The sequence below is a fragment of the Muscardinus avellanarius genome (genome assembly GCF_963383645.1).
Source record: "Muscardinus avellanarius genome assembly, chromosome: 3".
Classification (NCBI taxonomy): domain Eukaryota; kingdom Metazoa; phylum Chordata; class Mammalia; order Rodentia; family Gliridae; genus Muscardinus; species Muscardinus avellanarius.
The window spans coordinates 22,406,346-22,432,360 of record NC_137788.1 but is presented as its reverse complement, the minus strand read 5'-3'; the positions used below and the strand labels follow the sequence as shown (position 1 = coordinate 22,432,360).

Genomic DNA, 26,015 nt, shown 5'->3' with positions numbered 1-26,015 from the left:
CTCCTGTCTCAGCCTCTCAAGTACTGGGATTACAAGAGTGTGCCACCACGCCTGGCTTGTTTCAGTTTTTGAAAATGCTATTCACAAGATGTTTACATGATTGCATGTTCCAATTGGCATAAGCTACAGTTTGAAAAACAACCCAGGAATAGGGAAGTTGAAGGCGTGTCTTCAGAGCCATCTGAGATAGGATATCATAATTTTAAAAGTTCAATATTAGCCAGGCGTGGTGGTGCACACTTGTAATCCCAATACTTAGGAGGCTGAGACAGAAGGATCCAGGTTCGTGGCCAGCCTCAGCTACTTAGTGAGGCCCTTTGCAACACAGCTAGACTCTTTCAAAAATAAAGAATAAAGCTAGGCATGGTGGTGCACGCTTGTAATCCCAGCATGTGGGAGGCTGAGACAGGAGGATTGTCTTAGTGAGGCCCTTTGCAACTCAGTGAAACCCTGTTTCAAAATAAGGAATAAAAAATTGGGCTGGGGATGTAGCTCAAAGGTAGAATGCCCCATGGGCTTAATCCCTAATACCACAAAAAAAGAAAAAGAATAGAACTGGGGGTGTAGCTCAGAATGCCCCTGGGTTCAATCCCCAGTACCACATACATACATACACACATTAAAAAAAGCAAAACAGAAAATACCAACCTGTTCTGAAGTAGATAAAGGAAGGGGCAAGGACCCTAATTCCTTTAGCAGTTCATTTGTTTCCTTGGCAAGTTGATTTGTAGAGTGCTGTAACTGTTGCCTAAGAAAAAAAAAGAGATGTTTCTGAATGCTGTTACCTCTTGAGACCTTTCACACTGAGTTTTCAAAGTGTCTCACAATGCAGAGAATGAAAGACCATTTGAAGAAATGGGCACCTTCATGCCCATGTTCACAAAAAAATTTGCAGAAATATTATCCAGGCAAACCCACTTCAAGGCATCCCCACATTACTGAAGCAGTCATGGTAAGCAGAGAGAACCTCAGAGACACCCTCTGAAGGAAGCGCGGATCAAGACCTTTAACTCTTTGGGGAGAAAAGCATATTAGCAATTCTGATAGAAAAAGAGGAGGAAGCTGGGCATGGTGGCCCACACTTTTATTTTTGGGTATGGGGATGGAACCCAGGGGCATTCGACCTTCGAGCTATATATACCCCTGCCTGTTTTTTACTCTTCCTTCCTTCCTTCATATATATATATATATATATATATATATATATATATATATATATATATATATATATTTTTTTTTTTTTTTTTGGTACTGGAATCCAGAGGCTTTCTATCTCCGAGCTATACTCCCAGACCTATTTTTTAAATTTTTTAATTTGGCCGGGCGTGGTGGCGCACGCTTGTAATCCCCGCGCTTGGGAGGCAGAGACAGGAGGATCGCGCAGGTTCGAAGCCAGCCGCGCGCGCTGGCTTAGGAGACCCTGTTTCCAAATAAAAATGTAAAAATAGGTCTGGGAGTGTAGCCCGGAGGTAGAAGGGCTTCCAGGAACCCCAGTACCACCAAAAAAAAATAAAAATAAAAAAATAAATTTTTTAATTTGGAAACAGGGTCTCACTAAGTTGCCGAGAGCCTCACTAAGTAGCTGGCTTCGAACCTGTACGATCCTCCTGTCTCAGCCTCCCAAGCACGGGGATTACAAGTGTGTGCCACCACGCCCGGCTTTATTCTTTATTTTGAAACAGGGTCTCACTAAGTTGTGACAGGCCTCACTGAGTAGCTAGGGCTGTCTGGTGAACCACAATCCTCCTCCAATCATCCGGTCTCAGCCTCCCAAATGCTGGGATTACAAGTGTGTGCCACCATGCCTGCATGGCCCACACTTATAATCTCAGTACTTGGGAGGCTGAGATGGGAGGATTGCGGTATGCGGACAGCCTCAATTACTTAGTGAGGCCTCTGCAACTTAGTGAGACCCTATTTAAAAATTCAGAATAAGAAACAGGAATGGGGGCATAGCTGGAGGTAGAATGCCCCTGGGTTCCATCCCCAGTACTGCAAAGAAAGAAAGAAAGAAAGAAAGAAAGAAAGAAAGAAAGAAAGAAAGAAAGAAAGAAAGAAAGAAAGAAAGAGAGAGAGGGAGGAAGGACAGAAGGAAGGAAGGAAGGAAGGAAGGAAGGAAGGAAGGAAGGAAGGAAGGAAGGAAGGAAAAAGAGGAAGAGCAGCAGGGCATGGTGATGCATGCTTGTAATCCCAGCATTTGGGAGGCTGAGACAGGAAGATCACGGTTCATGGACAGCCTCAGCTACTTACTGAGCCCTTTTCAAATCAGTGAGACCCTGTTTCAAAATAAAGAATAAAAATAGAGCTGGGGGTGCAGCTCAGAGGTAGAATGGCCCTGGGTTTCATCCTCAGTACCAAAGGAAAAAGAGGAGGAACAACTGCAACCCATACCTAAATCTCATGATTTCAACGCACTGAACTCTCATAAAATCCTCACACTGAACTGCCCAGAAGTTCTGAACAGTTAGTATCTGCCACAGTCCACTGACTAGAACCAAGGCACAGGGATCTGAACAAAATGTGTTAAAAGCATAGCTTTTTATCCACACTAGGGAAAAACCTCCAAAGATCTAGTCCCGCATTCTTGCTTAAAAGTTGATTCTTTTTTATATTTATCCTTGGATTCCTATTTGCTCTTTATGTTTGACAATCTGGCTCTTCTATTCAAAGCAAAGGTGCTCTGTACTGTTTATAAATAATAAGAAAGGGAGCCGGGCGTGGTGGCGCACGCTTGTAATCCCAGCATTCGGGAGGCTGAGACTGGAGAATCGAGGTTCGCAGACAGCCTCAGCTACTCAGTGAGAATCTCTGCAACTTGGTGAGACCCTGTTTCAAAAAATAAAGAATAAAGCCGGGCGTGGTGGCGCATGCTTGTAATCCCAGCATTTGGGAGGCTGAAAGTGAAGGATTGAGGTTCACAGACAGTCTCAGCTACTTAGTGAGGCCCTCCGCAACTTAGTGAGACCCTGTTTCAAAATAAATAATAAAAATAGGACAGGGGGTGTGGCTTGGAGGTCAAATGCCCCTGGGTTCCATCCCCAGACCCACAAAAAATAAAAAAAAAGAAAGGGATTAAGGTATAGCTCATTGGTAGAGTGCTTGCCTAGCATGCATGAGGCTCTGGGTTTGATTCCCATCAACACACACACACACACACACACACACAAAACAAACCAACAAATTTACATAAGGAAGCTGGTTGGTGGCACAGTGCCACACACCTGTAGTCACAGCATCCTGGGAGACTGAGGCAGGAGGACTGGTTGAGCCAAAAATTCAAGGCAGCCTAAGCAATACAGTGAGCCCCAGACCACAAACATAAAACCAAAAACATCCGAAGAAGCACGAGGTATATGAGGAAAGAGAGGAAATTAAAGAGGCAAGAATGTATATTAAGTGGGATTAGAAAGTAGTGGATATATACAAAAAGAGCTCCTTTCATTCATAATTTACTGTCTGGCCATTTTTGCAATGGTTTTAAAGGACAGAGAAACCACATGCTATGATTTAAATATTTGTGTCTCCTCCTCACCATCCAATTCCACATGTTGAAACCCTAACCCCCAAGGCCACAGTCTTGGGAGGGGTCCTGGGAGGTGAGTACATGATGAGGTGAGCCCTCGTGAATGGACTAGTGCCCTCACAGAGGCCCCAGAGAACTGCTCGCCTCCCCCAAGTGACGGCGAGAAGCATCACCTTGAAAAAGCAGGGAAGAAGGAAACAGTTCAAGGCCCTTGAGAGGCAGTGGACGGCTGGATCCAATAATACACGGTACTGCCCTCTAAACCCTGCTGCTTCCTCTTGATCCGCTGCCTCTCTCTGACTTCAAGACTCAGAACCTAAGCTGCACCACAGTGAGGACACTAGGCACAACCTCAGAGGGCCCTCACCAAACCCAACCTTATCAGGATGCTACTCACAGGTTTTCCTGTAGTTTGCTTGAGTCCTGCTTGGTTCCTAGTTGACTCATCAAATTCTTCATTTGAGCAGCTGGGGAAAGGGAAAAAAAAGATTAAAAAGAAAAACAAATTTATCCTGAACACTCTACTTCTCAGATCACTGGTCTCTACACATCCTGCATAAGGATATGCAACTAACAGACACCATGCTATAACCAAAAACGTGGCATACACATTCCTCCAAAAACTAATGACAAGGTTCACCTTTTTCCAGTGGAGCAATGCTGTCACTAAGCAGGAAGATATGCTTTTGTTTACCGTTTCCAAAGATATACTAATTTTTCCAGATCTCCCATGGCACTGGTTATCACCTTTACAACTGAGGCAGCAGCTCAATGATACAGCAGGTGCTTAGACCAAAGCCCCTGGGTTCAATCCTTGGCACCAAAAATAAATAAAATAAAATAAAGCAATAAAGCAGAACCCATACACATCACTTTGGGAAGGGTCTCAATACCAAATATCAATCCCCAACAGTAAAACATCTGCCAAGCGTGGTGGCGCATACCTGTAATTCCAGTACTTGGAAGGCTAAGAGAGGAGGAGTGTAGGTTCAAAGACAGTCTCGGCAATTTAGTGAGACCTTGTTTCACAATAAAATATAAAAGAGCTCAAAGGCAGAATGTCTCTGTGTTCAATCTCCAGTATAAAAAAGGAAAAGGAAAATTCAGCTGGGAGCAATGGCACATGCCTATAATCCCAGCTACTCTGGAGGCTGAGGCACAATGAGCACGAGTTTGAAGGCAGCCTGGCAACTCAGCCAGTCCCTATCTCAAAATTAAGAAAAAGAAAAGACTAGAGATGTAGCTCAGGGATAGAGCACTTGCCTCGCATGTGTGAGGCCCTGGGTTCAAACCTCACTACTGTGATGGGGGACAAAACACGTTAACATTTGATCATTTTTCTTCCCTTCCTCCTTCCTTTCTTTCTTTGTTTTCTAATACTGGGGATTGAACCCAGGGGTGTTCTACCTCTGAGCTACATATCCAGACCTTTTTTTACTTTTTATTTTGAAACAGGACCTCGCTAAATTACTATACACTGGCCTTGAATCTACAATCCTCCTGTCTCAGCCTTTCAAGTGCTAAGATTACAGCATATTCCACCATGCCTGGCTATACTGTAATTTTTCTATAGCAAATATTTTTGGAAAGATGACACACATTTATCATTATTATTATTAATGGATTCTCACAAGTCAGGTATGGTGGTGCCAACCTGTAATCCCAGAATTTGCGAAGCTGAGACAAGAGGATTTTGCTGGTTTGAGGCCAGCCTCAGCAATTTAGTGAGACTCTCAACAACTTAATGAGTCCCCTATTTCAAAATAAAAAAGAGCTGAGGTATATCGTGGAGGTAGAATGCTCTGGATTCAATTTCCAGCAATAATAATGACGACAGCCAGGCGTGGTGGTGCACGCTTGTAATCCCAGCATTTGGGAGGCTGAGACCGGAGGATCGCAGTTCGCGGACAGCCTCAGCTACTTAGTGAGGCCCTCCGCAACTCAGTGAGACCCGGTTTCAAAATAAAGAATAAAAAATTGGGCAGGGGGTGTAGCTCGGAGGTCAAATGCCCCTGGGCTCCATCCCCAGACCCGCAAAAAAAAAAAAAAAAAAAAAGGTGATGATGATGACAAGAATAGACTCCACTGAATGAGCACTGCTATGTTCTTTGTATATATTTTTATTAATTTTCACAGTGACAGTTTAAAGTAGATAAACCTTTTACAAATAAGAAAATATATTAGAGAGGTTAAGTGTCTCGCAGGGCACATTTTCATCCCCAGGCATAATAGATTGCAATGGAATGATCTTTGAATGATGCTGTTTATGCCATGATACAGTCAAATAAGTGGTTTTGTTCAGCCCTTTCTACCCTTTACTAGATTTTCTGTTAAGACTAGAAATGGTCAGCAACACTTTCTACCCTTTACTAGATTTTCTGTTAAGACTAGGAATGAAGCCGGGCGTGGTGGCGCACGCTTGTAATCCCAGTACATGGGAGGCTGAGACAGGAGGATCATGCAGGTTCCATGCCAGCCTCAGCTATTTAGTGAGGCTCTCAGCAACTTAGTGAAACTCTTGTTTCCAAATAAAATATAAAAAATAGGTCTGGGAGTGTAGCCTGGAGAAAGAAAGCCCCTGGGTTCCATCTCCAGTACCACAAAAAAAAAAAAAAAAAAAAAAAAAAGGAATGTTCAGCCGGGAGTAGTGGTGTATACCTATAATCCCAGTACTTGAGAGGCTGAGACAGGAGGATCTCAGGATCAAGGGCAGCCCAGTAACTCAGCAAGGCTTTCAGCAACTTAGCAAGATCCTGTTTCTACATAACAAAATAAAATAGGGCTGGGGGTAGAGCTTGGAGGTAGAACACCCTTGGGTTTAATCCTCAGCACCCCTCCCCCCAAATAAAAGACTAGAAATCTCTTTCTTTCCTTCTCTCTCTCTCTCTTTCATCCAGAGGTAATCTACTCCAGAGCTACAACCCCAGCCCTATTTTTTATTCTTTATTCTGAAACAGGGCCTCACTAAGCAGCTAAGTGAGGCTGGCTGTGAACCCAGATCCTCCTGTCTCGGCCTTCCAAGTACTGGGATTACAGGCATGTGCCATGACACCCAGCTCTTGGGTTTTTGTGTGTGTGTGTCTGTGTGTGTGTGTGTGTGTGTGTGTGTGTGTGTGTGTGTGGTACTGGGGATTAAACTCAGGGTCATTTTACCTCTGAGCTACACCCCAGCCCTATCTTTTATTCTTTATTTTGAAACAGGGTCTCACTGAGTTGCAAAGGGCCTCACTAAGTAGCTGAGGCTGTCCGCAAACTGCGATCCTACGCCTCAGCCTCCCAAATGCTGAGATTACAAGTGTCTGCCACCACACTCGGTTTGGCACTGGTGATTTTTTTTTTTTTTTTTTTGCGGGTCTGGGGATGGAACCCAGAGGCATTTGACCTCCGAGCTACACCCCCTGCCCATTTTTTTATTCTTTATTTTGAAACCGGGTCTCACTGAGTTGCAGAGGGCCTCACTAAGTAGCTGAGGCTGTCCGTGAACCGCGATCCTCTGGTCTCAGCCTCCCAAATGCTGGGATTACAAGCGTGCGCCACCACGCCCGGCTGGCACTGGGGATTTAACACAGAGAAATTGTACCTCCAAGCTATACCCCTACCCCTATTTTTTGTTTTGTTTTTGTGGTATTGGGGATGGAACCCAGGGGCCTTCTACCTCTGGGCTATACTCCCAGACGTATTTTATATATTTTTATATTTGGAAACAGGATATCACTAAATTGCTGAGAGCCTCACTAAGTAGCTGAGGCTGGCTTTGAACCTGCGTGATCCTCCTCTCTCAGTCTCCCAAGTAGGAGGATTACAAGCATGCGCCATGCTTGTAATGTGGGGACACCCGGCTTGTCCCCACCCTTTTTTTTTTTTTTATGGAACCCAGGGGCATTCTACCTCTGAGCTACATCCCCAGCCCTATTTTTTATTCTTTAATTTGAAACCAGGTTTCACTAAGTTGCAAAGGGCCTCACTAAGTAGCTGAGGCTATTCTCGAACCGTGATCCTCCTGTCTCAGCCTCCCAAATGCTGGGATTACAAGTGTGTGCCACCATGCCCAGCTCCCACCCCTATTTTTAATTCCTTATTTTATTTTTGGCAGAACTGGAAATTGAACCCAGAGGCATCCTACCTCCAAGCTACACCTCCAGCCCTATTTTTTATTCTTTATTTTGAAATAGGGTCTCACTAAATTGTGGAGGGCCAAAGTAGCTGAGGCCAGCCAAAAACCTGCGATCCTCAGGTGTGCACCACCACCCCTGGGGCAAGTTCATGATTTGTTATTTTTTCTGTTCCTTGCTTTCCCTTTTCTTTTTCTGGTAGGTGAGAAGAGTGGGAAAAATGTATTCATTTGTAGAGGTTGGAAGTTAACTGTATGCTTTTCTTATTTTTCAGTGCTGGAGACTGACCTCCTAACCAGTTGTGTGATTTCTCGTTTGCTTGCTTGTGTTTTTTCTTTTTTGCACTACTGGAAATGGAGCCCAGGGCCTCACCCATGCTAGGCAAGTGCTCTACCACATGCCTACCACTTTTTTTAAAATTACTATTACTTTGTTATTTTGAAGCAAAGTCTCACTAAGTTGCCCAGGCTGGCCTCAAACTTTCCATCTTCCTGACTCAGCCCCCTGCCCACCTCAGCAATCGCTGGGATAACAGGTATGTGTCACCCTGACACTGGCTGGCTTCTAAGAGCATCCACCGCCTTCTAGTACAAGTCGCAGAGGCACAGAATACTTTAGCTGAGTATTCTTTGCCCAGAGGAAACATACTTATCTTTCAAGTGTCAATAGAACTTCAAGAGATAACATAACACAATAGGTTCATGGCTTTTCCAGCTTAAAGACAGTCTCCAGTGTGAGGGCCTTTCCTATCTTGTCTGGATTAATATCAAAGTTTAACTTCTGAACTACCAGACTGCTAAATGATTAGCTTAGAGGAGGAGAATGAGGAAACCAATGTATATTGTATAATCTGTGAAGATTTTATGAACATTTATATAATTACTCACTTCTATAATACTTCTATGTCCAGCCTAAAAACATATTAGAATTTATTTGGGGGGGGGGGAATACTGAGAATTGAACCCAGGGGCATTCTACCTCCAAACTACACCTTCAGCTCTTTTTATGTTGAAACAGGGTCTCGCCGTGCGTGGTGGCATATGCTTATAATCCCAGCACTTGGGAGACTGAGACAGGAGGATCACAGGTTCGCAGCCAGCCTCAGCTACTTAGTGAGGCCCTCTACAACCTAGTAAGATCCTGTTTCTAAATAAAGAATAAAAAAAAAAAAAAAAAGTCAGGCATGGTGGCGCACGCTTGTAATCCCAGCATTCGGGAAGCTGAGACCAAAGGATCCTGGTTCAAGGACAGCATCGGCTTAAGTTAGAGAGCCTGTCTGCAACTTAGCGAGACCATTTCCAAATAAATAAAACTGGAGCCTGGTGTGGTGGCCCACACTTACAATACCAGTACCTGGGAGGCTGAGACAGGAAGATCACAAAGGTTTGAAGCCAGCCTTAGCAGCTTAGTGAGGCACTCTGCAATTTAGTGAGACACACAGTTTCCAAATAAAATGTGAAATTTTATTAGGTCTGGGAGTATAGCCTGGAGATAGAAGGCCCAGGGTTCCAGCTCCAGTACCACACACACACAAAAGTAAATAAGTTGTGTTGGGAGTATAGCTCAGAGGTAGAATGCCCCTGGATTCAATCCCCAGTTCCCCCCCGACACACACACACACAGTAAAACACACAGTAAAATAGGGCTGGGGGAGGAAGGTATAGATCAAAGGTAGAATGTCCCTGGTTCAATCCCCTACTAGGATAGTACCACCAAAAACAACAACAACAAACAAAAAACTAGTTGGATACAGTGACACCCATAATCCCAGTACTTGGGAGGCTGAGACAGGAGAAGACTGCAGATTGGAGAGCAGCCTGGGAAATTTAGTGAGATTCTGTTTTAAAACAAAATAGGGCTTGGAGAGTGGTTCAGAGGTAAAATGCCCCTGGGCTCAATTTCCAGTACTACCACCAAAAATAAAAAGCAAATTCAAGTTTACTAAGTAAAATTACTTTACAATAATACCAACATGCTAATCACCCATAACTCTGATAAGAAGCAATGACTGGGCCAGGTATGGTGATGCACACCTGTGATCTCAGTATTTGGGGGAGGCTGAGACAGGAGGATCCAGGTTCTCGAATAGCCTCAGCTACTTAGTAAGGCCCTCTGCAACTTGGTTTCAAAATAAGGAATAAAAATAGGGCTTGGAGATGCAGCTTGGAGGTAAAATGTCCCTGGGTTCCATCCCCAGTACTGCAAAAAATTAATTAATTAATAAAATAAAATAAAACCAGATGTGGCGGTACATGCTTGTAATTCCAGTACATAGGAACCTGAGACAGAACGACCTCAGGTTCAAGGCCGGCCTCAGCTACTTAATGAGATCTGTTTCAAAATAAAATAGAGCTGGGGCAGTCTATCTTAGAGGCAGAATGCCCCTGGGTTGAATTCCCAGTACCAAAATGATAATAATTAAAAATAAGAGAACTGGAGGTATATCTTGGAGATAGAACACCCCTGGTTTCAATCCCCAGTAAGCATGTGCACACACACACACACACACACACACACACACACAGAGCAATGACAAAAATTTTCCAATTCATGGCTGAGTGACCTTCCTCCTAAGTAGAAACGGAACAACACAGCCCTCCCAAGCCAAAAATCACTGTATTGTGGGTGTGGGTGTTACAAAGCAAAAATCTCCAAAGAGTGCAAAGTATGTAAGTCTGTAGCATTTCATTCTATGATTTCATCTTATTTTGAGATCATATTTCTCTAGTAAAATTCTAACTCCAATTTTATAGTAAAAATATAAGATTTGATGCCTGGCGTAGTGGCGCACGCTTGTAATCCCCGCGCTTGGGAGGCGGAGACAGGAGGATCACGCAGGTTCGAAGCCAGCTGCGCTGGCTTAAGAGACCGTTTCCAAATAAAAATATAAAAAAAAAAGGTCTGGGAGTGTAGCCCGGAGGTAGAAGGGTTTCCAGGAACCCCAGTACCACCAAAAAAATAAAATAAATAAGATTTGCTTGATTGAAAAATTGCTTTTTTTCCAGGTGTGGTGGTAAACATCTGTAATCCCAGCACTTGGGAGGCTGAGACAAGAGGATCTCAAGTTCGAGGATAGCCTCAACAACTTACTGAGGTACTCAGCAACTTAGCAAGACTGTTTCCAAATAAAAAATAAAACAGAGCCAGGAGTGTAGCTCAGAGGTAGAATGTTCCTGGGTTCAATCCCTAGTACCACACACACACACACACAAATGTGTGTGTGTGTGTGTGTGTGTGTGTGTGTGTGTGTGTGTGTGCAGGCATGATGCACACTTGTAAACCTAGTACTTGGGAGGCCAAGACAGGAGGACTGAAGGTTCAGTAGCCAGCCTCAGATTCTTAGTGAGGCCCTCTGCAACTTGGTAAGACCCTGTTTCAAAATAAAGAATAAAAAATAGGGCTGAGGATGTAACTCAGAGGTAGAATGCCCCTGGGTTCAATCCCCAGTACTGCAAATAAATAAACAGCCTTTTGAAAAGACTTCAACAGAATATATCTATTCTATTAAGTGGGGTTACTTATAGAGTAATGGTCCCAGAGGAAAACACAAGGTCTATACTGCCTTCTGCTAAGACGGCATTATGTGAGATATAAATAACCCTTTTTCTTCATGGCTCAATGTGGAATGCCCTTCTTATCTAATTTAATTGGGAAGTGGTAGACCATTAACTTGACAGTCATAAAACAATTAATGAAAGAGGGCGGGCATTACCATTTACTGAGCATTCATTACCCAGCAGACACTGGGCTAGGTGGTGATAATGTCATTGTATTTGACCCTGATAATGCTGTAAGGAAGCATGAGTACCCTGACACTGCAGCATCAGAAGGGCTCCCTGAGGCTCCCGGAAGTGACAGAACTCACGCATTTATTCACTCAGAGTACCTGCTCGACACTGTTCTGTGCCCTAGAAGACACTTGCTGCCGGGCGTGGTGGCGCACGCTTGTAATCCCAGGATTTGAGAGGCTGAGACAGGAAGGTCGCGGTTTGAGGCCAGCCTCAGCTACTTAGTGAGGCCCTCTGCAACTCAGTGAGACCCTGTTTCAAAATAAAAATAGGGCTGGGGGGTGTAGCCCTGAGGTAGAATGCCACTGGGTTCCATCCCCAATGCCACAAAAAAAAAAAAGGAAGAAAGAAAAAAAGAAGACACTTGACTTCTAAAAGCGGCATTCTCAGAGGTTGATAGTAAATGTACATCAGGTAGTGATAAGTTGTATAAGGAAAACTAAATTCAGGTGAGGGTTGAAATGATAGGTTACCGGTTTGCCCAGGGCAGAATCCTCTCTGATAAGGTGCAGTGGAGCAGAGAGCTAAAGAAAATTAAAGCTCCAGCTCTGCGCTCTCTAGGGGAAAAGCGGTCCAGGCAAAGAAAGTAAGTAGTACAAAGTCCCATACAAGAGTGCGCGGTGTGATGGGCGGCCAGCAAGGGGCCAGGCTGGCTAGAGCAGGGGCAAGGAGGTGGCCAAGGAGTGGTGGAGACAGATCACACGGGAGCTTGGAGACAATGGACTGGGACTGAACCGAGGGGCAGCCTACCTCCAAGCTACAAGCTACCCTCCTAGACCTTTTTTATTATTTATTTTGAAAGAGGGTCTCAGTAAGTTGCTGAGGCTGTCCTCAAACCTGCAATCCCAAGTACTAGGATTACAGGCATGTGCCACTGCACCCAGCAGTATTTGAACTTTAATTTTGGCATGTCACTGATGGGCTTTGAGCAGAGTGTCGTAATAATGAGAATTCAAATCCAGGGCTAGTTCCAATGGCTGTTCTCTGCGTCACACTCTGTTGTCTCCAAGGGCTGACTCTTAAAGGAAATAGAATGTAGTCACGCAGGGCAGGCCTGAACTTCCGGGTGTCTGACTCTGCCCCGCACTACTTATCTGATACCTCCCTAACCTAATGGCTTTGCTCCAGCCAGGCTGATGTCCTTGCTAAGACCTTTCCCTTCCCGGACTCCCTCCCACTTAGAACAGCCCTCATACTCAGCTGAGTCCAGCAGAGTACCAGGCACCCAGCAGGTATGTAAATAATGGCTGCTTAATTGAGTTAGCCTCCTCCCTTGACGCTACTGCGTGCTCTTTAAGACAGAAGAGGTGAATGAAGGCACCATGAGACCCAACACCTAAGCAGACTGACCATGAACTAGATGTACAATACCAGGTCTCTTTTGCTAGGTCTCTTGTAACCAATCATACATTATATTCAGATTTAACTAACATTTAACAGAATCTCCTATTTGTGTGGGGCTTTTATTTGTTCTCATTAAATCTTTATAACCACGTGAAGACTAAATAATCTCTACGTATCCCCACACTACCTAATTCTAATATTCAATAAAATGAAATAGCTCTTGTTCCAGAATGATGTCATGCAACCAAGATGTGTGTGTGTGTGTGTGTGTGTGTGTGTGTGTGTGTCTAGAGATTGAACTCAGAGGCATTCTACCTCCAAGATACACCCTAGCGCTTTTTATATTTATTTATTTATTTATTTATTTAGTGGTACTAGGGGTGGAACCCAGGGGCCTTCTACTTCCAGGCTACACTCCCAGACCTATTTTTATATATTATTTGGAAACAGGGTCTCACTAAGTTGCTGAGAGCCTCACTAAGTAGCTGAGGCTGGTTTCGAACCTGTATGATCCTCCTGTCTCAGCCTCTCAAGCCCAGAGAATAGAAGTGTGTGCCACCACGCCCAGCTTTTTTTTTTTTTTTTTTTTTTTAAAGCAGAGTCTGTAGCTGGACATGGTGGTGTATGCTTGTAATCTCAGTACTTGGGAGGCTGAGAGAGGAGGATCACAGGTTCAAGGACAGCCTCAGCAAGGAGTGAGTTTTGCTTTTTCTTTTTTGAGTGTGTGGTACCAGGAATGGAATCCAGGGGCTTTCTAACTCTGGGCTATACTCCCAGACCTATTTTATATTTTATTTGGAAACAGGGTCTCATTGAGTTGCTGAGAGCCTAAGTAGCTGAGGCTGGCTTCGAACTTGTGCGATCCTCCAGTCTCAGCCTCCCAAGCGATAAAAAGTGTGCGCCACGATGCCAGGCTAAGGAGTGAGATTTTTATCAGCCTAGTGAGACCCTGTTTCAAGATAAAAATAAAACAGGGATGAGGGTGTAGTTCAGAGTAGAATGCCGCTGGGTTCAATCCTCAGTAATCACCCCCCCCCAAAAAAAAAAGCAGGGTCTCGCTAGGTTGCTGAGAGTCTAAGTTGCAGAGACGGGCCTCAAACCTGCAATCCTCTTGTCTCACCCTTGCAATTACTAAGCACACGCCTGGCAGCAGCCAAGTTTTACCACCCAAAGCTGGTTTCCAGAAGCTCCACCTGCCAAGTGTGGTGGCACATGCTTGTAATCCCAGTACTTGGGAGGCTGGAGAAGGACTGCAGTTCACAGCCAGCCTCAGCTACTTAGTGAGGCCCTCTACAACTTAGTGAGACCCTGTTTCAAAATAAAGAATAGATAGGGCTAAGGATGTAGCTTAGAGGTAGAATGCCCAATAGCACACATACACACAAAAAGATATTCTAAAAGTTTCCAGCAAGACTCGGGTATTAGATTCCCTAAAACTCAAATCATAAGTACAGTACCGTCTTAGTTTACAGGAACCCAAAGAACTTTTGCATATAGCCCTCTGTAGCTATTTTATCAGATATTTATTCAAAAACAGTGATTCATTGACTTTTTTTTTTTTTTTTTTTTTTTTGGTGGTACTGGGATTCCTGGAAACCCTTCTACCTCCGGGCTACACTCCCAGATCTGTTGTTATACTTTTTAAATTTAGAAACAGGGTCTCTTAAGCCAGCGCGGCTGATTTCGAACCTGTGCGATCCTCCTGTCTCCGCCTCCCAAGCGCGGGGTTACAAGCATGCGCCACCACGCCCGGCATCATTGACCCCTAGTTTTTACATCTAAGAATTATATCCTTCAATAAACCTAAAGAACAAAAGGAATAAAATGTTTACACATATATTTTCACTTGAGTGTACTTAAAATATAAAAAAGTACAGTAATACTTTTTGGAAATACTTTTATCAAAATGAGTTGTCTCCAAGAGTCTTTTCTGGTCAAACTGGTTAGTGAGAAAACTCCTTTTATACATTTTCTAATAAAATGTTTTAATTTGGTTGAAACGTTGTAACGTGTGTGTGTGTGTGTGTGTGTGTGTGTGTGAGGGGGGGGAGGGAGGGAGGGAGGGAGCGAGCCTGGGATGGAACACCCAGGGGTCTTCTACCTCCAGACCTATTCTTTTAAATTACTTATTTATTTACTGTGGTACTAGGTTTAAGGTGATCGGCAGGCCCAAGAAACTAGAGAGCTGGTGGCTACTCCAATTAGGGAAAGTTTATTTTATTTATTTTTTATTTTTCTGCAGGTCCGGGGATGGAACCCAGGGGCATTTGGCCTCCGAGCTACACCCCCTGCCCTATTTTTTATTCTTTATTTTGAAACCGGGTCTCACTGAGTTGCAGAGGGCCTCACTAAGTAGCTGAGGCTGTCCGCGAACCATGATCCTCCAGGTCTCAGCTCCCAAATGCTGGGATTACAAGCGTGCGCCACCACGCCCGGCTCAGACCTATTTTTATATATTATTTGGAAACAGGCTAAGTTGCTGAGAGCCTCACTAAGTAGCTGAGGCTGGCCTCGAACCTGCGCGATCCTCCTGTCTCCGCCTCCCAAGCGCGGGGATTACAAGCGTGCGCCGCCACGCCCAGCATGTTGCAACATTTTGGATGAAATTGTGCATCTCCACCCAGTGCGGTGCTCTCTTGTCATCCCAGCATTCGGGAGGCTGAGACAGGAGGATCGCAGTTCACAGACGGCCTCAGCTACTTAGTGAGGCCCCTTGCAACTCAGGGAGACCCTGTTTCAAAAATACAGAGCCCGGTGTGTTGGCGCACGCTTGTAATCCCGGCGCTTGGGAGGCGAAGACAGGAGGATCGCGCAGGTTTGAAGCCAGCCGTACGCGCTGGCTTAAAAGATCCTGTTTCCAAATAAAAAAAGTATAAAAATAGGTCTGGGAGTGTAGCGCAGAGGTAGAAGGATTTCCAGGAACCCCAGTACCACAAAAAAATAAAAATAAAAAATAAAAAATTAGGGCTGAGGGTGTCTCTCAGAGGTAGAATGCCCCTAGGTTCCATCCCCAGTACTGGGGGGGGGGGGAAAAAAAGGAATGGACTTCCAGCTCTGTGAAGATAAACAAAAATCAAACTCAATGAAAAAATTACAACAAAACAAAAGTCTAAAATCCTATAATCTCATTACTTATATCAAATAAGAAAATGATAGCCTATGTGTAGGTTATGACAATGAAGCCAAGTCAGTGTTTTATTCTAAAAATTAGGCTCACACTCTTTTGCTAGATAGCTACCATAAAACTTATCTGATTATTCAAAAATAACCTCTATTGTACAATAGTAAAACTCTAAACTAAATTGAAAAAGAGTACTAGATAGCAAAGATATAAGCCTCCATTTCACACCACACAGACTGTGCAGTGGTTAGGAGCACCGGCTCTCAGCTAAGACTGCGTGTCTGACTCCCGTTCCGCCGTTTAGCTGAGTGGCCCTGAGCAAAGGCGACACTCCTCTGTGCCTTGTTTCCTCACCTAAGAAATGGAAATAACAAGCCAGGCACTGAGGATAAGTACAAGGACTGCAGATCTGAGACCAGTCCCGGCAACCTAGTGAGACCCTGTTTCAAAAATAAATACAAAATAAAAAGGAGCCAGGCATGGTGGCTCATGCTTGCAGTCCCAATACTTGGGAAGCTGAGACAGAAGGACAGGCTGGTTCAAGGCCAGCCTCAGCAATCTTGTGAGACTCTTCATTTTGAAACATAAAATTTGGCTGGGGATGTAGCTCAGAGGTAAAATGCCTTTGGATTCAATCCCCAGTACCACTACACACACACACACACACACACACACACACACACACACACACACACAGAGCTGGAGTGTAGCCCAGAGGTAGAATGCCCTGGGTTCAATCCCCAGTACCACTACACACACACACACACACACACACACACACACACACACACAGAGCTGGAGTGTAGCCCAGAGGTAGAATGCCCTGGGTTCAATCCCCAGTACCACACACAAGGGGAAAAAAGGGGGGAGGGGGGATAGGAATAACAAGAGAACCTTCATTTTTTTTTTATTTGAGGATGAAATGAGATAATAAGAAGCTAAGTTTAGACCAATGTCTGGCATATAAAAGCACTCAATAAAGAATAGCTATCACTACCAAACTCGAGACCAAGAAAAATGTATTCTGCAATGATAAAATCAATTAAGTACATACTGAATGCCAACCACACATCCACTGCCCTGCCAGGCAAAGTGTCTACAGAGGAATGTGCAAGGCATGGTCCCTCTATCCCCACAAAACTAATAGTGATTGTTCTACCTGGAGTGACAAGAGCAAAAGGTTTAAATTAATTAAAGAATAGAGAACATAGGTAAATGCTCATCCGTGAGAGAAAATGTCTCGCAAATTCACATTAAAAAAAAAAAAAACCTCATAGTTAATATAAGCACTAAGAAGTAGGCACTATTTTTTTTTCTTTTTTCTTTTGGTACTGAGGATAAGACTCAGGGGCATTCTCCTTCTGAGCTACAACCCTAGCCCTATTTTTAATTCTTTATTTTATTTATTTATTTTATTTATTTATTCATTTATTTATTTATTTTTGTGTGTGGTACTAGGGGTAGAACCCAGGGGCTTTTCTACCTCCGGGCTACACTCCTAGACCTATTTTATACTTTATTTGGAAACAGGGTCTCACTAAGTAGCTGAGGCTGTCTACGAACCCAGATCCTGTCTCAGCCTCCCAGGTGGTTTTTTTGGGGTTTTTTTGGTTTTTGTTTTTTCGGTACTGGGAATGGAACTGAGGCATTCTACCTCCCAGCTACATACCCAGCCCTATTTTTTATTCTTTATTTTGAAACAGGGTCTGAGTTGCAGAGGGCCTCACTAAGTGGCTGAGGCTGTCTGCAAACCGTGATCCCCCTGTCTCAGCCTCCAAATGCTGGGATGACAAGCGTGTGCCACCACGCCCGGCTTTCCGCCTCCCAGCATCCATAGGCACTATTTTAAGCATTTTATGTACAGTACTTCATTTTGTCCTCACAACCACACAAAGTAGATATCACTAACTCCATTTTATTTTATTCTTTGTGTGTGTGGTACTGGGGGTGGAACCCAGAGGCTTTCTGCCTCTGGGGTATACTCCCAGACCTATTTTATACTTTATTTGGAAACAGGGTCTCACTAAGTTGCCGAGAGCCTCACCAAGTAGCTGAGGCTGGCTTCGAACCTGCGCGATCCTCCTATCTCAGCCTCCCAAGCGCGGGGATTACAAGTGTGCGCCACCACGCCTGGCTAACTCCATTTAATAAACGAGGAACCTGAGTAACAGGTAAATCAAAGTGTTTACACAGTTGGTAAGAAGCAGATGGAAAATTCAAACCCAGGACAGTATCACCCTGAGCCTGCCTACCTACTACACTATAGTTGGAGAGGGGATTCAGTAAATACAAACAAGTGGACAGAATAACTGGCAAAAGAGGAGAGCAAGCCGTTCAAGAGTAACAGTGTGAGTAGAGAAGGGACTTGTTCATAGACCTGTTAACCCTAAACTCATTATCCTTGTGATCTCACTTTATCCTTGAAAAGCAAAGGATGGCTTGGTTATGAGGAAAGGACTTAAGAACAACTCAAAGGACTTGTATCAACTAGAGAGCCGGTGGGGTAAGGAGAGGGAAGATATTAAAGAAAGAAGGAATGAGCCTGGTGAAAGCCAGATAGAGTGGCACATGCCTGTAATCCTAGTACTCGGCAGGCTGAGACTGGAGGACTGCAGGCTTGAGGACAGCCTCAGCAACACAGTGCGACTGTCAGCAACCCAGCAAGACCCTATTTCAAAACAAAAATAAAGCTGGGTGTGGTGGCACACACTTGTAATTCCAGTACTTGGGAGGCTGAGACAGGAAGATCTCAGTTTGCACACAGCCTCAGCTGCTTAGTGAGGCCCTTTGCAACTCAGTGAGACCCTATTGAGACTCTTTGCCAGGCGTAGTGGCACATGCTTGTAATCCCAGCATTTGGGAAGCTGAGACTGGAGGATCGTGGTTCGCAGACAGCCTCAGCTAGTTAGTGAGGCCCTCGGCAACTCAGTGAGACCCTGTTTCAAAATAAAGAATAAAAAATAGGAGCTGGGTGTGGTGGTGCACGCTTATAATTCCCGCGCTTGGGAGGTGGAGACAGGAGGATCGCTCAGGTTCAAAGCCAGCCATGCTGGCTTAAAAAACCCTGTTTCCAAATTTTAAAAAGTATAAAAATAGGTCTGGGAGTGTAGCCCGGAGGAAAAAGGATTTTCAGGAACCCCAGTATCACCAAAAAAAAAAAAAAAAAGGCCAGAGGGTGTAGCTTAGAGGTCAAATGCCCCTGGGTTCCATCCCCAGACCCGCAAAAAAAATAAAAATAAAAAAATAAACAATAGGGCTGGGGGTGTAGCTCAGAGGGAAAATGCCCCTGGGTTCCATCCCCAGTACTGCAAATAAAAAATAAAAAAAATATATAAAGGGCTGGGAGTATAGTTCAGAGGTAGAATGCCCCTGGGTTCTATCCCCAGTAACACACACACACACACACAGAGCAAGAAGAAAGAAAGATCAAAAATAGCCTGCCTGCCTGCCTACAGGAAAGAGTGAAAAGTAGCAGAAAATCTGGCCAACGTGGGTTTAAGGCCACAGAGAAGAGAAGCAGCTGGAATGTTGAGATCTGATGCAGGAGAGGAATGTTTAAAAGTTCAATGACCTCAGCCGGCCATGGTGGCCCCACACCTGTAATCCCAGTTCTTGAGAGGCTGAGGCAGGAGGATGGCAGGTTCAAGGCCAGCCTCAGCAATTTAGTGAGACCTGTTTCAAAATAAGGCAGGCTGGGGGTAGAACTCAAATGTAGAAGACTACTGGGATCAATCCCTAGTACCAAAATGAGAGAGAGGAAAGAAAATATTTATTTCTTATTTGATCAATAAACAAAGCACATCAATATATCAGCCACATAAGGAACAAAAATGCTACTCTTTGATCTCAGAGTAACTTTGAGGCTATTAGGCTTTGTCTTAAGTCTGTCTGAGCAACACCTGTCCAGAGCCTTGTTCCACCACAAGCAGAGTCAAGCATTCTTCCTCTGTACCCCACACATACTGATAACCCTTTGTGCCAGGCAGTCAACCTTAGCTAGACCAGTACGGACCCACGCAGGAGGCGGCCCCACCTCAGGCCGATGTGCTCAGCTCGTCCAAATCCATGTCTATGGTTGAACAGTTTAAAAACAAAAGAAAAAAGGAGCCGGGCGTGGTGGCGCACACTTGGAATACCCGCGCTTGGGAGGCTGAGGCAGGAGGATCGCATTGATTCGAAGCCAGCCTCAGCTACTTAGGGGGAGGCTCTCAGCAACTTAGTGAGACCCTGTTTCCAAAAAAAAGTATTAAAAAAAGGTCTGGGAGTATAGTTCGGAGGTAGAAAAGCCCCTGGGTTCCACCCCCAGTACCACTGAAAAAGAAAAGAGAAAAAAGTAACTTCTCTCAAATTTCTACAGTCGCGGTCCTTGCACGCTGTATGGTGCAAGTGTCTGTGCCTGCTTACATTACTCACGCACAAGCTGGCCGTGCGAGGGGTTGGGGGGTGGGCGCTATTCTGCTAACTGGGTAGACCCAGTGTCATCCTACCAATTTCAAATTCCCAGTCCCTCACCAAACAATCCCGGGGAAGGATTTCTGGTCACACTGTCTAGGGTCCCGGGATGTGGTAGGAAACCGTACGGTACACAAAAGGCAGGAAGATTCCCAAATGGTACAGAAAATCTCATGCACTCAAATCAACTGAAAAAATGGCGAAGCCTCAAGACCGCACGACCTGATTCCTGGCTGCTCTCCCAGCCCTTTCCTCTTGGCTCTCCTGCTCTACCTGAAGTAGCCACGCTGATGTCCTCGCTCTTCTTCGGACAGTCTCTGCTCTTGCCCTCCGCCTAGAATGTCTTTCCCTGCTGCTTGCACAGCTCCTCCCTCCCTTCGTCTGGGTGTCTTCTCCTTTAAACCCCGTCCCCCAGAGGCGTTCCTTGACCAACTTACTAAAATAGCACACCCACCCTCTCTTCATTCCCTAGCCACTTATCTGCTTTATATTTCTTCAAATCACTTATCATTACTTGAAATTATCCACATGTGCATATACATATGCATATAAGACACACACCTGACATTCAATTTTAGGGCATCAGTTTTTGGTCTCTTGTTCATTTCCCTGTCCCTACAAGCATATAGCAAGTGTTCAAAGAATTGCTCCCAGCTACTCAGAAGGCTGAGGCAGGAGGATCAAAAGTTAAAGGTAAGCCTAAGCAACGTGTTAAGACCCTGTTTCAAATTTAAAAAGGGAGCTGGGCGAGGTGGCGCACGCTTGTAATCTCAGCATACGGGAGGCTGAGATAGGAGGATCGCGGTTCACGGACAGCCTCAGCTACTTAGTGAGGTCCTCTGCAACTCAGTGAGACCCGGTTTCAAAATAAAGAATAAAAAATAGGGCAGGGGTTGTAGCTCAGAGGTTGACTGCCCCTGGGTTCCATCTCCAGACCCGCAAAAAAAAAAAAAAAAAAAATTAAAAGGGCCGGAGATGCATGGTGGTGCAGGCTTGTAATCCCTGTCCTTGGGAGGTTGAGACAGGAGGAAAACAGGCTCAAGATCAGCCTCTGCAACTTAGTGAGACCCTGTTTCAAATTTAAAAAAAATAGGGCTGGAGGTGTAGCTCACAGGTAGAATGCCCCTGGTTCAATCACAGTACTACAAACACACATACAAAAGGGCTGGGATATAGCTCAGTGGTAGAGTTTATCTAGTATGCATGAAGCCCTGAGTTTTGTTTCTCTCTCTCTCTCAATCTCGCTCGCGCTCTCTCTCTCTCTCTCTCTCTCTCTCTCTCTCTCTCTCTCATACACACACAAATTTGTTGCATAGTGAATAAATAAAGGAAGGCTGGGATAGGAGGATTGTAGGTTCAAGGCCAGCCTCAGCAATTTAATGAGGTCCTCAGCAACTTAATGAGATCCTGTTTGCAAATTTAAAAAAATACAAGCTGGGCATGATGGCACACGCTTGTAATCCCAGCATTTGGGAAGCTGAGACCAGAGGATCACAGTTTGCAGACAGCCTCAGCTACTTAGTGAGGCCCTCTGCAACTTAGTGAGACCCTCTTTCAAAATAAAGAATAAAAAATAGGGCTGAGAGTGTAGCTCGGAAGTAGAATGTCCCTGGGTTCTATCCTCAGACCCACGAAAATTACACACACACACACACACACACACACACACTCATATATATGTATATGGTTGGAGGTTCACAGGTAGAATACCTCTAGGTTTAATCCCCAGCAAAAAAAATAATAATAATAATAAGTCATGTCCCTTGTCTCAAAGAAGTTGACAATCTGGAGGGCAGATGGGCACATTACAAGATACCACCACAACTTCAGGTGTTCATCCTCCCTCCCCTGATTTTTCTTTAAAGAGTAAAAAAGCAAGTCACTGTACATTTAAAGTGATTACTGCTAAGAACGATAATATTTATTAAAAAGTATAAAAAGGGGAGGGTGAGACAGGAGGATCGCGGTTCAAGGACAGCCTCAGACACTACTTAGTGAGGCCCTTCGCAAAGGTCTCAGTGAGACCCTGTATCAAAATAAAAAATAAAAAAATAGGGCTGGGGGTGTAGCTCAGAGGTAGAATGCCCCTGGGTTCCGTTCCCAACACCACACACACAAAAAAAAAGTATAAAAAGGCAAACTGCTAGTCATAAGAAACAGACATGGTTTCAAATTCAGGTATTGCTATTTGTTAGCTTTGCAGTTATTTAAACTTTTTTAATGTTTCCTAATCTATAAAATGGAAATAATATTGATGACTGTTAGGAGATGGAATAAAATACTACATGTAAAGCATTTTTCATACTGCCTGGCACACAATATGTTCTCAAATGGGAGCCGCTAGGTTTATTAATGGTTAGCTCCAGTGATTCCCAATCAACAGCTAAATCTTACCAATTCTATCGTCACCAAGGAAACCTCTCCTTCCTTTCCATTTTCATAATCCCTAACTGGTGTCTCTGATTCCAGTCTCTCTCCCTTCCAGTTCACTTTATGTATTCTTAAGGAATTAAATCCACGCCCGGCTTATTTTAGCATTTAACGTCATTCCTGTCTGGGCCCCGACTTACCTTTCCAGCCCTACTTTCTACCTCTTTCTGGAGTTCATCGCTCCAGTCAAACGATGCTCATTTTCTCTATACACCCTATGCTTTTCCACTACCACCCCTGTTCATGGCATTCTCTCCTGGAATATTCTCTTTATCCTCAAAGGTTTAAATCCTTTCCACTGTTTCTCCAGACCTGACTCAAATGCCTTAATTCTTTCCCTGACCCCTCCCAACTAAAAGTGCCCCCCCCGAATACCTACATAATGTTATTTATACCTTTTCTGCAGCATTAAGCCTTTCAACTTTATATTTTATGTTCTCCATAGACTTCCTGTTGAAAGAATTTGTAGCAGTTCCTATATTTACTACGCAGCCCAATATTTAAATACAGACTACTTCAAAAACAGACACGAAGATTTAGCCTCAAGAAAATTTGAGCCTTGAACCATAATTTTCTGATCAAATCTGTATCACACTCCTCATATAAGGAAATTGGAACACAAAGTACTAAAGCTTCTAACCAGCAGTTATATTAATTTTCTGGACTTAAAAAGTCACATGTTCTTTTCATTCCCAAATCACCTATTTCTGCCACCACGCCCAGGTTTACTTTTAAATTTAAAAGCAAAGTGGCCAGGCATGGTGGCCCATGCTTGTAATACCAGTATTTGGGAGGCTAAGACAGGAGGATCGCAGGTCCATGGCCAGCCTCAGCTATTTAGTGAGGTCCTCGGCAACTTAGTGAATCCTGTTTCAAAATAAAGTATAAAAACCAGAGCTAAGGGTGTAGCTCAAAGGTAGAATGCCCCTGGGTTTTTTCCCCAGTACTGCAAAATAAATACATGCAAAGTGATAGTCTTTAAAATACAGAACATAATTGTAATTCAGGATCAACTAGTCCTATCTATTAACAGAATAAGCCAAACTCACAAAAACACAATAATAAACAAGGCTGATGTTCACCATTCTTTTCAAGTAAAGTTGCAGCTGCTGACTTCCTGTTTATAAGGCTCTGAGCTGATTTTTCAAGCACAAGAAAGAGCCTGTATTTCAGTGAGCTACAGTCTCACTGAGATCCTAATGGTGAGGACTAAAACAATGCCATTCTGAATTCTACCAGCAACTCTACCATCTTTTACTTGCTCTGTAGTTGTCACTAAGTCCCTGAGCTTCTCTGTGTGTCAAATTTGTTCAAAAGAGTAACTCAAAAGGGCCACTCTTCATCTGTTTGGAATGCAAAAATATAAACAAATTGTTACAAAAGAGAAAATAATGTAAATCGAAATGTTTCCAGTGAATCCTTTTTATTGAAACAGAAGTCGCCACACCCCTCACAAACCAGTCATTGTGCCTGACTTCCAAATTTGTTACAGGAAGAATTTGTATATTAAGCCACCCAAACACATGCACCCTCCACTTCCCTTAATTGAAAGCTGCTGACTTCGAGGATCCAGTGGCTGAGTAGAGCGTAAACCTAAAGCCTCAATCAATAAACAACCCCGATCCCGATCTGATCTGGCCGAAGAGGAAGGCGAGGTGGGGGGGGGGGGAGGCGAAGGACAGGAAAGACTCGGCTGAGCGCTGCACCAAGGTAAGGCGCTCACTGCCCTCGAGACGACCCACGCTCCTTCCCACCCACGGGCTGTCAGGTCGGCCGCGGGGTCCCCCCGCCGGGGCAGAACTCCACAGAAGAAACTGGAGCTTCGCCTGAGTCGGGACCGTCGAGGGCCGGGCCTGACACACGCGGGGAAGACAGCCCGCCTCCTCCCGAGTGGAAGCCCGAGGCGGCCTCAGGAGTGGCCTCGGCCCTGGCCCCGGCTGGGTTCCGCGTCCTGGCAGCCTCGCCCCGGCCTGTCCCCCCAAGACGACCCCTTCCCCCAGCTGGGTCCCCGGCTCACTGGCTTGGCTGATCCGCTGGATGTTGCCGCTGCATGTCTGGATGATGCTGTTGAAGTCCCGGAGCTGGGGGCCCGAGGGTCCCGGGTTCCGATACATGTCTAAGGGACCGTAGGACATAACGAGGAGCTGGAACCGGCTGGCCCTGTACTGCTCTGCTACCGGAAGCAGCCGTCAGAAGGGAACCACAGGCTGAGAGCGAAACCGGGAAGAGAAAGGGCGGGGCAGGGCTGAGGCTGCGTGCGCACTGGCCCCGCCCACACGCAGTGCGCACGCGTCCGCCCCGCCCCGCAGTGCGCAGGCGCCGCTGGAACTGGAGCCAGACGGTAACTTAGAGACGGGACTCCGGGTGGGGGGGGGGGCGGGCGTCGGTGACGTCATACAGCTGGAGCTCCAATTGGCTGAGCTTGGGTGGCGGTGTTATTCCTCTCCCAAGCTTAGTGACAGGAGGCGAGAATTTTCGATTTGCATAAAGTTGTACCAGATGATCTCAGCCCTTACATCCTATTTTGTTCTGTTCTGTTCTGAGAATGCAGACCCAAATATGGGAGAAGTAAACAAACTGGAGACTCAGATACTTAACCAAACCCAAACCCGAAGTTCCTTTACTTCCACTCTCTACGGCTTTGGCAGTATTTGTGAGCACTTTTACGATTCCCAAACCACTTTCATTTTCCCTCCATTTCTTTTCTAATCTAAACAATAAAATAGCCATATTTGTTGAACATATACTGTGTGTGAATCCTCACTGCAATCCACTTGTTATTAAGAACGTTCACCCGGGCTTGGTGGGCTTCTAATCCCAGCATTTGGGAGGCTGAAAGAGGATTGCAGGTTTGCGGACAGCCTCAGCTACTTACTGAGCCCTTTGCAACTCAGTGAGACCCTGTTTCAAAATAAAGAATAAAAAGTAGGGCTGGGAGTGTAGCTTGAAGGTAGAATTCCATCCCCAGTACCGCAAAACAAACAAACAAACAAACAAAAACTACGTTTACAGCAATGATTATATATATATATGTGTGTGTATATATATATATATATATATATATATATATATATATATCGTAGTTGCATATATATAACACGTAGTGTGCATGTATGTATATATTACAAGCGTCCACCACTACACCCAACTCTACCTGTATATGTCTATATCTATATATGTAGATAGATATATAGATAGATATTTGGTATTGGAGATTGAACCCAGGGACATTTTACCTCCGAAGT

At 44.7% G+C, this 26,015-nt stretch overlaps 1 protein-coding gene across 1 annotated transcript in view; it reads right to left on the bottom strand.

Annotated features, from left to right (window-relative positions):
- Positions 1-24,905, bottom strand: part of STX12 (syntaxin 12) — a gene marked incomplete at both ends in the record, with an annotated part of 52,009 nt that extends 27,104 nt beyond the window's left edge. Inside the window, 3 exons of the mRNA XM_080691174.1 lie at positions 649-748; positions 3,921-3,990; positions 24,788-24,905. Of these exons, the coding sequence (XP_080547300.1) occupies positions 649-748; positions 3,921-3,990; positions 24,788-24,905 (288 nt within the window). The remainder of the gene's footprint in view (positions 1-648; positions 749-3,920; positions 3,991-24,787) is intronic.
- Positions 24,906-26,015: the final 1,110 nt, after the last annotated feature.